This window comes from Pseudonaja textilis, chromosome 2, assembly GCF_049901715.1.
Source record: "Pseudonaja textilis isolate UNSWEBS1 chromosome 2, rPseTex1.2, whole genome shotgun sequence".
NCBI lineage: Eukaryota > Metazoa > Chordata > Lepidosauria > Squamata > Elapidae > Pseudonaja > Pseudonaja textilis.
Genome location: NC_141991.1, coordinates 52,241,906 through 52,253,844, shown reverse-complemented (window position 1 = coordinate 52,253,844; position 11,939 = coordinate 52,241,906). Strand labels below are relative to the sequence as shown.

Below are 11,939 nucleotides of genomic sequence, written 5' to 3'. Positions count from 1 at the left end.
GATCTTTTCCCTTTGGCTGCCATACCTTATGTGATACTCAGTTTGTGATTTTATTAGTTTAAATTTTGTTAATTTCCCAGCATTATGCATTTGAGGTGTCCCTATAAAATATTATTATACTTGTTCAGAGAACAGACAAACTTGCATAGAAATTTAATAAGTGCTTTATACATTAAGTCTTATTTCTGTTATTTCAAAAACATAGTAAACCTAGTAATATTTGTTACTGATTTTTGCAGCTCTCAAAATTCACATCAAATTTCTATTTAAGCCAATAAACTGTAGCGATTAAAATGTGAGACATTCTGTTTCAAGAGCCCCTGTGACTAAAGATTTTGTACCAGTTATTATTAGATTATCGCATCTTCCCTATTTTTCTCTTTTTAGGCTCTTTTAAGAATACAGAACACAAATTTATCCAAAGATAAACAACTTGTAAATTGTTATTGATTTCAGTAAAATATTTCTTTTCAGATCTATCCATCTGTGTTGCAATATCACCCAATGATCCAATGATACCATACCTGCCAGGTAACACGTGTAAAGCTATGATTGGTCAACATAGTGAGGCAGGTAACAAAACAACCAACAACACGTGTAAAGCTATGATTGGTCAACATAGGTATTACCTTATATGGTCAGTATGCCTTATATGGTCAGTTTCCTTATATGGTCAAATATGCAAATACATAGCCTTATATGGTCAAATGTACCCAAAAGGAATGTTTCCTCACACACCCTAAACCCCACCCTAAACTTGCACAATAAAAGAGAGGGGCAAAGTTTGCTCTGGGCTTCCTCCCCAAGAACATGCCTTTGTGTCCTTGTCTTCATTGCCTCTGCGAGAGAAGCCCGTCTGGGCAGTCAGTCCAGGCGTGGGCTACCAGCTGACTCCTCATCCCTGCAGTGGGACCAGCAACTCATCAACTGGTGGCTACCAGCTGACTCCTCATCCCGGCACTGGGACCAGCAACTCATCAACTGGTGGCTACCAGCTGACTCCTCATCCCGGCACTGGGACCAGCAACTCATCAACTGGTGACCCCGACGTGATCGCCTTCACGTCCCCTTCACAACGTGCTCCTTTTCTAGGAGGCGCCGCCCTGACTCCCGTACTACCCACTGGGCAACAGCAAAGCGCATTCGTAAGTATGGGCTCCCACTTTCCAAAGTTCTGTCCAAGCATGTGGATGAACTTCATTTTTTAGTCAGGAAGGCCAATGCTCTGCAAAGAACTAATGGCATGACAGTCTTTCCTCTTTCAAGGAAAGCTATAATATCTTTTCTCCTCTATCTTCAAAAACATTGCCCAGCTTATTCCGAGGATGGCACTCTTAAACGCTCCACATGGGAGAAAATTGGGAAATGGATCCATCAACCTCCTCGGGCAGCGCCACATATTCTCTGTACCTGGAGAGCGCTCATGGCTGCGATTGATATTTTTATCCTTCTCCTGATTCAACTTTGAATCAACAAGATTCCCTCCCTCCTTCTTCAAATTCCCCCTGCTCTTTCAGCAGCTCCTTTGTCTAATTCCCCCTGCTCTTCCAGCAGAAACTTCACCCATCTCCTCTTTGTCTTCAAACACCCCCGCTCCCCCTCCCTCCTCCCCTTCAACAAAAGCCTTACATTCCTCTCATCCCTCCCCCTTAATCCCCCATCTCCTCTTCCAACAGAAACTCCACCCATCTACTCTTTGTCTCCAAACGCCCCCCGCTCCCCCCTCCCTCTTCCCCTTCAACAAAAGCCTTACATTCCTCGCATTCCTCTCCCCCCCTTCCCCCTCCCCTCCCTACAGCATTTCGGCCTCAAAATCTTCCTTTACAAACCTGACTCCTTCCCCTCTAATACCCCTCCCCCTTGCTTCGTAACACCTTTCAGGAAGCTTTAGCTAATGGGAAGATTAATGCAGAAGATCTTTCTTGCTTCCCCATGATCCTTCAAGCCCCAGCAGCAGGAGGCAATCCAGTTGCTCAGTATGCCCCCATGGAATGGAATCTTATGAAAGATCTTAAATCTGCCACCACCAACTACGGTCTAAAGTCACCCTATGTGCGTGCCATGCTGGAGAATATCTCTAACAACCATAATATTCTCTTTTCTGAATGGCAAACGATGGCTTCAATGCTTTTAACATCTTCCCAACTTGCCGCCCGCTCCACACAAACAGCTTTTCCTGTTCTGCTTCCAACTGCTACCACCCCAAACTCCTCTTTGATCATGGAAGGGGTGGTCGCTGCCCCCTTCTTTATGACTCATCCACTCTTAATTGCCTCTCTCTTACAGCAGTAGGTGATAGACCTTTCTCATTGCCTGCTAACACTATAGTAGCCACTCTTGTTATTGCAACCTTTTCCCCTCTATTCCATGCCCTCAAGGGCTTGATCGCATCATCCCTGTCTGCTATCTTTGGCTATCTTGCCCACACCAGCTATTCTCTTCCAAACAGCCCCCAAAACAAAAAGCTATACATCATCGAATGGCTTCACCTCCCTCACACTCCTAGCCATCACAGTTTTAACTGATGGCTCTAAAACTCATGGTGCTTGTGTCTGGTATGAACTGGCACAAGCAACTGACAATTAAGATGCCTCAACCTTCCCCTCTATTAGCAGGGGAAAGTCATAGTTATTTTCATCAAAACAAAAAGGCTCTGGTTAAACAATTTGGCATTTCTCTGCAGTTTGCAAGCAAAAACGCTTCCTCAAGGGATTAATCCCAGGGGCATAGAGGCTTGTGAGACATGGCAAATGGATGTCACTCAATTCACACCTTTGCCCTTGGAAATACCTTCATGTGTCTGTTGACACCTATTCAGGGTTCATTATGGCCACCCCTCAAAGGGGAGAGGCGTCAAAGCATGTTATTAATCATTGTATTCGGACCTTCGTAGTGCTGGGATCGCCAAAAATCTAAAAACAGATAATGCACCAGCCTATATCAGCTCTCAATTCTCTGAGTTCTGCTATCACTGGTCCATTATCCACAAGTTTGGGATTGCCTACAATAGCCAGGGCAAGCTATTGTTGAAAGGGCCCATCAAACCTTAAAATTGGCATTGCAACGATACATGGGGTCAAAAGGCCTTAAAGGCCCCCTAGCCTCCCAGTATTACAAAATGTGTTAAATGTTTGTCTGTATACGCTAACTTCCTCAATCTCACTGGCACCCCTCCCTGTCTGCTGCATCTCGACACTTTACTAAACCACCTGTTCCCACTTCGAGACCACCTGTCTATTATAGACAGTTACCTGATCCTGCGTGGAAAGGACCTGCTGAATTGATCACCTGGGGTCGAGGCTACGCAGCAGTCCAGCTTCCTGACAGAACTCTTTGGGTTCCTGCAAGGTGTGTCCGCCCATATCACCGCCCACAACCAGCGAAGCCATCATCCGAAAAAGATGACAGCACTCCTCTTCTTCCTGCTTGGCTGTTCGTTTCGCTGGACTGATGGGACATCCACCAGCCTTAACGCCCACAAACCACACAACATCACATGGGTCATCAAGGACGCTTATGGGCAAATACTCAACTCTACAACTAATTACACCATGATTTCTTCCTATTTCCCCAAATTACATTTTGACTTTGCTGAAATGATTATGTATTATTGACAAAAATCATTTTGTATTCAGGTACAATTGTTTCCCAAAATTGATGTATATAACTCAGAAGATTTTGTTTCTTTACTAGAACCTAGACAATATAACCTTAGGGCAAAAAGAGAAGTAGCAACTGCTTTGATGCTAGCTGTACTGCTGGGAATGGGGGCTTCTGGGACGGCCACAGGTATAGCTGGCCTTGTTACTTCTGATCAGCATCTTCGCCAGTTAAGTGCCACCATAGATGAAGATCTTAGAAGGGTCGAAAAATCCATTCTTGCCTTTCAAACTTCTCTTACCTCTTTATCTGAGGTGGTCTTACAAAACCGCAGAGGCCTAGACCTCTTGTTTTTGAAACAAGGGGGACTATGTGCTGCTCTTAAAGAAGAGTGTTGTTTCTATGCTGATAGCTCAGGAGTTGTCCTAGATTCCATGAAAGAACTAGACACCAGATTAAAATTAAGAGAAAGGGAACGAGCTTCACAACATACTTGGTATCAAGGACTATTTAACCTTTCCCCATGGTTAACAACATTATTATCTGCTATAGCTGGTCCACTTATCCTTCTCTTGTTGGCATGTACCATTGGACCATGTGTGATAGGTAAATTCTTAGAAATCCTTAAAAGAAAATTTGGCCAAATTGATTCGGATTTATACTCAAAACAAAAACAAATTAATGCGCTAATAGAGAAAAAGGCCCTCTTGCAATTCTCCTCAGATTCCGATGACTCTGATAACGAGTTCACCAAAGATGCTGCCAAAGGGAACCACGAATTCTCATGAACCTATGACAGGATGAGTCGGAGGACCTAGACTGGACATAACAGTGAGGATAGTGAGTAAATAGCCCCAAAACAAAATAAAAACAGGGAGATGTTGCAATATCACCCAATGATCCAATGATACCATACCTGCCAGGTAACACGTGTAAAGCTATGATTGGTCAACATAGTGAGGCAGGTAACAAAACAACCAACAACACGTGTAAAGCTATGATTGGTCAACATAGGTATTACCTTATATGGTCAGTATGCCTTATATGGTCAGTTTCCTTATATGGTCAAATATGCAAATACATAGCCTTATATGGTCAAATGTACCCAAAAGGAATGTTTCCTCACACACCCTAAACCCCACCCTAAACTTGCACAATAAAAGAGAGGGGCAAAGTTTGCTCTGGGCTTCCTCCCCCAAGAACATGCCTTTGTGTCCTTGTCTTCATTGCCTCTGCGAGAGAAGCCCGTCTGGGCAGTCAGTCCAGGCGTGGGCTACCAGCTGACTCCTCATCCCTGCAGTGGGACCAGCAACTCATCAACTGGTGGCTACCAGCTGACTCCTCATCCCGGCACTGGGACCAGCAACTCATCAACTGGTGGCTACCAGCTGACTCCTCATCCCGGCACTGGGACCAGCAACTCATCACATCTGCATCTTTCTTGTAACATGTAGATTCTTGTAATATATAAAGAATGGAACATACTTTATAAATTAGCATGTTCTCCAACAAGGTGGTATTATTAAAAAAAAACCAAAACAGCCAGAATTTCTTCCTTTTCCTTTATTGATATTGCCAATGTGACTACCTTTATGCAGATAGATTGCTTTCCTATACAACATGCATTCTTTTTTGGAATTAACATTGCCCTCTAGACCTCCTAAAATTATTAAAATAATACCAGTTGTTCCTTAACTTCCACGTTTTTCTTTTAAGAATTTCCATTAAGTTCTTTGCTGCAGGTCTGTGTAAAGGTTACTTGGCAAGAGTTCATGCATATGACAATAAAATGGAGACCAATCCACCACTAAAAGGAAATGCACATAAAAACATAATACAGTACTTTGACATTCAAATAAATACCCACACAGAGATGTAATTTTAAATGTAATCATACCATTTATAAGTCAATACTGTAACCAAAAGGATAAAAACTTAAGTCCCCACCTTCTAGAACGTTTTTCAGCAAACAGAAAACTTTTTCCCATGACATGATTATGATTTCAATTTTTTTTAAATTAATTTATATAAAGAGAAAAACTGATTTCTGCTCCTCACAAGGTTACCAAATTTAATTATTCAAAGTTAGCCTCAACAAATAGCACTGCAGGGACAACTTGTTGATGCACATCTCAGTTTCTGTTTCCTGAAATCACAAATGAATTAGATAAAACATGCAAGAGAAAAATATTAAATATCTTGCTTTTCTTCTTCACATTTGCAAACAATACTATGGTTAACTGGATCCATCACCACACAAAGCTACAGAACTCCCAAAAGATCCTCTGTACTGCAACCACAAATGCATTAATACACCTTGCTTCTTTTGTTCAATAATATTACTTTTGGTTTACAAAGTATATTTGTGTTTTGTTTACTTTTTTTCTTCTATACCCCTGAATTTGCATGATGAAGTATCATTGACTAACAGAATTTTTTACAATTTGAGCAAATGTAGTAGATCTACTCTACAGTAGGTCTACTCATTAATCAATGTGCGAAGGGGAGGTTATATTGCCCTTATTGCTCCACTTGATAACTAGCTTTCAAAACCATGGTTCCTTATTTCTTGGACGGACTAAGCTAGCTTAGGGATCTCCCTTGAAAATTATGAAAGGCACTACTGGCAATAATTAAATGAAGAAAAAAAAAGGCGCTGAAGTAAAACCCCCTAGCAGTCCCAACTTCAGACGTCATATTTCTAAAATGTAACACAATTTGGCACAATCAAACAAAGTAGTAACAAAAACAATTCCAATTTGGAATTTAAGTGATATCGTTGTATAAAATTCTGTTAACCAATCATACACCGTAAGGTTTTCCTAAAACCCAGACGTTCTGGAATTTATAGGTAACACTAATATTTATTTTCAAGTGCCTATAACTGTTTTCACCAGAGCAAAGTCAAGTTTTCTTCTTGTTACATTGAACTATTCCTAAGAATAATAATACAATATGAAAAAACCCCAGAATTTGAATACCCTGGATTTCTCAATTAACATGGCAGTTAAAAATCAGTAATTGAAAACATATAAAGCTTAATATTTTATATTAAAAAAGAAAAAAAGATGCTGATAACACAGCACGTAGATCTTTCAGCAGAAGTCCTAGTTTGTATTGAAGCTCCTTTCTAAATACAGGATAGAACAATACAATGTAGTATAAAACTCTGCCACAAATGGATGAGGAAAGGTCAAGCAGGAGCTCCAAATAGACAGACTATTAGCATAAGTCACTAGATCCCCCCCCCCATTAATATAAACTCTTCTACAAAAAAAGAATAAAAAGATATTAAAGTAAATATCAAAATAGTAAAAGTGCACGTTTAAAGAATTAACTGATTTTTTTTAAAAAAAGAAAGCTCTATAATGAAATTAAAAAAAAAACCGTTTGAATATTTCTTATGAGCATAATAAGCTACCATGGCAATTATTACATGTACTTTATAAAGTATGTTTCTTCAGCATTTGTAAGTTTTCTTCCTGCAGCAGCACTTCAAAGATAAAGCTTTATTTTTGTTTGTTTCCAGACATAACATGCCAAAATAAAAAATAAAATAAAAAAGGCTAAATGAGAACACAGGTTGCATATTGAAAAGAACATATTTTGCATGGGGGGGAGGGAGTATTCATTAAGAGTAGTTTCCATTCTTTGTGCAACAGGCAACCATCACTTCTAAGCATAGCGACACAGGCTAAGATATGAAGTTGTATTGTTGTAATGGCCTTCTCCACGAACTACTCTACAGCTGGAAGGTGGAAAGTAAAAAAAGAAAAAAGAAAAAAGCAAAAACATTAGATTTTTTTTTAAAAGTTTCACTGTCCCAGTTTAAAAAAGGAAACATATAAAGATATAGAAAAGAATGTGCTGCAGGACATCTATAACACATTAATTAGTTGAGATGCATGTGTTAGTCTTTTAAAAGCCAATAAAGCTCATGGGTGCTTTTTCAAACACCAAAGTTAATATTTTAATATGTCACCTGTTAGCCAAAGCTGTGCAGGAAGAAAAGTTTCTTACAATTCCTGAAGCCAAGTTGCTCAAGCGTAAATAAACAATGGCAAATTCACAAGGGAATTGATCAGTGAAGCTGCTGCCTCTTCACAAGCATGCAGGTGAGTCAGTATATCATGCCAGCCAATACAGTGAGCAGTAAAATCACTCAGAAGAGAAGTCCCACTTGCAGAGGTAGGTGATGGCTTAGTAAGTTTTCCACGTTGTATTCCAACCCAATAAAAGCAAAAGGAAACATTGGATGCATCAAGTTAATTTTGAAAAATTTAAACTAAGTAAGTACAAGCCCCTCTCAAAGCTTAGACATAACAGCAAATCATAGCTGTTTTTCCCCAAGTCTGTTTCTAAAAATTGAATGTACGACTAAACAAACATAAGGATGCAGCTGGGCTGACATTCTCTAAGCAGCGCTTCCCAAACTTGGATAAATTACCCAAAGTTAGGTAAAAATATTTTTTCTTCCGGTAATGACATACAAACTCATTACCCAATCCCAACAGGGACATTCAAATTAAACTGTATTACCTACATTGGGTCCAGATCCAGAGGACTTTCTGATAAACCCTTTTGGGTAATGAAGCTTGGGAAGCACTGCTCTAAGCAATTACTGTGAATTCTGAAGACATAGAATGGTTCAAGGCTCAGAAGAATGAAGATTAACAACAATGTAAACAATTAGCAAGCCTATTGAAAATTATAAATATAAATTAAACAATGCAACCCAATGCACAGTTGCAATTCCAGAATCCTTAAATCTTCCAATTTAATGTCAATTTACTTGAATTTTTTTACTGATGCAATCAATTTCTTAAAATTTCCTCATCCTAAACCCAAGAAATGGAGACGCTTGAAAACTGTATTTCATAGATCCCTCTTAACCTGGAAGCAAAACATTGCTGCTTCTAACAGAGCAAAATAGCTCAATATTTATTATCAAGGCAGGGGTTTTGCAAGAAGGGAAACAGAGCTTAAAAAGGCCTTCTGGATTATTGAGCATTGAAGGAGAAAAGCAGGGTGCACCACTGTTAAAAGGCGTTCTAAAAATATCAAAACCTGGCAAATAGCTACATTAAAGCTCAAATTCAGGAGAATAGAATGTTTCCTGCAAAAGCAATAATAAAGTGAGGCATGTAGGACCTACCATTTTACACTGTTCATATGTTTGCCAATCGGTCAATAATTCACAATTAGTTTGAATTCAACAGAACTAATTTCACCTCCTAATTTCTACGTTCTTTATTATTGTAAAATTTCTTTACAACCCATGTTGCAAATATGTTCAGTTTTCTTTCCAATTTCAAGAAAGATGTAAGCAATTCTTGGTGTCCTTTTACTAGGAAAGCCCTCTCTTTATTATTTTACAGTAACTTTGCTATATCTCCTAACTACTTCATAGGCAGAGCAGCGCTACACAGGAAGGAAGCTGCAGATCATCTAAAAAGAGATAGTAATGTGAGACGAGGCAATACAACACCAAGATTATTATTAGCATGGCTTGAAGGGGGAAGAGGAAGGAAGGAAAGAGATATTTCTACATTAGCAGACATAGCTGCACAGTCCTGCATTACTTCTTTGTAATATTCTAAGCATACAAAGTTATTTGAAAAGAGTACCGTATGAACAGGGCTTTACATTAAAATAATGTTTGAGGCTAGGCACTTCTGAATTATTTTGTTTTTAAGTGTACCTTTTTGTGCTCCTTGGATTTACCACAATTTTAAAAACAAAACAAAACATAATTTTCTCCTCTTCCCCCCTTCTTTAGGCACCAATTATGAAGTACACTTTTTAAAAAAATCTAGTGTATTGAAATTAAGTGGCTGAAAAGGCCCCTTAAAAGTTTGACGAAGTATTTTTAATCAATGAATACATTTCTGCTAATCTACCTCACAATTGGGCATAACCAAGAATAAACTAATCATTTAGTTTCCAGTGCCTAGAATGTAGAGCCCTGTGAAGTGTGTGGTTGCATAAGAAATACAATTTTGTTTTATTTAAACAAAACTTAGAGCTCATTAATACTATCCTATAAAGCTCTAATACTGACAGTTAAGGAGAAACTGCATTGCAATTTGACAATACCAGAACATACTATTAATTCTATACACATAGATAGTAATAATGGACATCCTCTAAGCATATGTAATCTCTTTGATTGTAGCAGAAAACAATTATACAATTGTCCCACTAAAATCAAGGGAAGTTAAATAAGCTTAATACTAGATAATGTCCAATGTGTAATTCACCCTTCCTTCTGGCATATTAATTGCCAGAAACTATAATATTTTATCATTGTAGTATAGTATACTCTTCCTACATCACACCTGCTCTGATGTAGTATTCTAGTTTTGCTTTCCTTAACCATTAAATTCTCCTCCCAAACAGGCAATATTACATTGCATATTTTTTTTTAATGTGCAATTTTTTAATAGCTTAAGCCCAAGAAGCCAAGCAGGGCTAGAAAATAAAGGGCTTGAGAAGGTTACCTTCTTTCCCATAATTTGCATTCATATTTAAAATTTAGAGAAAAGATTTTTGATTTTTAGATAATGATAATGATAATGACAGCAATTAAGCGCTGCAGCAGATTTAATCATCTTTTCATTGTACTTCTGATTTTAGAAGCTGGATACCCTCACTTCTCAAAACTACTAACCAAGGAGACAGTTTTGCTGTCTCCATCCCTGGAAACAAACTTACAACTCTGGGGAAAGCATCCCATTTGTGCTAGACAAGCTACAGTTAGTAACAGCATATAGACTGTACCTGATATGCTCCTTTAGCACTTACCCATAATCCACAAAACCAAAGCCATTCACTGTAGAAACAGCAAATCCTCTTCCACCATTAACTTCTTCACAGCCTTTTCCCCAACCATGCTTGTGATTCAGTTACAAGTTAAGACCACTATAATACACCTTGTATTACATGGTTTAACAACGTACTAATATAAATCCACTCGTCATTGCAATATTAATATAGTGGGGATTAATGCTGACATTCAAATGCACAAACATCAGACGTGTGTTTACGGCTTCCTAATTTCTTCTTTAATCACAACAGATCTTATACTTATCACTGCAAAAAACTTGGTTATTAAGCACAGAGCCTTCCGACTTGTCTCCACATGATCGAATGTGACTTACACTGGGGTTACTACTCTTGGCTTTGGATGCAGATTTTGCGCGCACCCTTTTGGACTGCTCATGGTCCAACTCAAGATGTTCAAGGCGCTGGGTCAGAGCCAGCTTTTGCTGAATTGCCATGCGAAGCAGGGAGTTGAGGGTCTTCTTTTCATCTTCAGCTGCAGCAAGCTGGCGTTGCATTTCATCCAGCTGAGTGACATATTCATCACACCTGCAGCAAAAGTACACTTTTTAAAAGCAAAGCCTTTAAGGGCTAACCTACAAGAATTGATTCAGGTGGGCCTTTTAAATGCATTTATAACTTGTAAGAATAGTCTATTCACATATGTGGAGTGCAGAGTGTTATAAAAAAGTGCAATGTTGGTGCTCTCAAGCTCCACAGAACCTCCTGAAAATCAGATTCAGTGGCTAAACTGCCTGAAGGGGAATGAACACGTAAAGGGTTTATATTAACTAAATGGTGTTACTGTACTGTAGTGTATTGTACTAGTGTGGCAACGACTTGCCATCTAAACAGGGAATCCTGATTTTCCATATAAAAATCAAACTATTCCTTTTAATTATTAAATAAGTATTGACTAATTTATTACCACACAAAGCCCTTATAAACAGAAGAATACTGACATCGACATCCCCTAAACTCTGCTGAAGATGTTACCTAGCCTAGTAATGAAATGTTTGGAAACCAACCCACAAGCTCTGAGAATGAACCTTTGCCCTCAAATCTTGTGGTAAATTACAACTGCTTTATTTATATATATATTTGTATAGCTAGAAGCTAGAAAGAGTCCTTAGAAATATTGTGAGGTGGGCAATATTCCAAGGCTCTTTCCCCTTTTGGAAACATCACATTGGCTAGCTTTCTTTCGTAGCTGTCCCTCACATAGGCTGGGTGTACTTGTCAGCAGCTGCACAGAAAGTAAGAGGACCCCTGTGTTTGGGCAGGTAGAATACGCAAACTTACTAGCAGTGGTGAAGCAGAGGGAAGTCTCAAGCTAATGGGTGCTAGGCTTCCCACAACCCAAGATACTCCAGTGTGGTCACTTAACAATTGCAATGGAAGAGCAGAGCTGGGATTGCAAACATTGAATGAGGCAATCATGGGGATGACTCACCTAATGACCACAAAAAACTTATGTAGGCTCAATTGTGGTCATAAGTCATGGACAACCTGTATTT

General features: G+C 39.0%; 1 protein-coding gene across 2 annotated transcripts in view; it reads right to left on the bottom strand.

Annotated features, from left to right (window-relative positions):
* Positions 1-5,148: 5,148 nt before the first annotated feature.
* Positions 5,149-11,939, bottom strand: part of BICD2 (BICD cargo adaptor 2) — a 99,067-nt gene continuing 92,276 nt past the window's right edge. The window contains exons 7-8 of one of the 2 annotated variants that reach the window (XM_026723958.2): positions 10,761-10,971; positions 5,149-7,348 (exon numbers count right to left, since the gene is read on the bottom strand). In XM_026723958.2, the coding sequence (XP_026579743.1) occupies positions 7,343-7,348; positions 10,761-10,971 (217 nt within the window). In that variant the 3' untranslated portion in view covers positions 5,149-7,342. Of the gene's footprint in view, positions 10,972-11,939 lie in introns of both variants that reach the window. The other variant, XM_026723951.2, reaches the window with a different exon arrangement.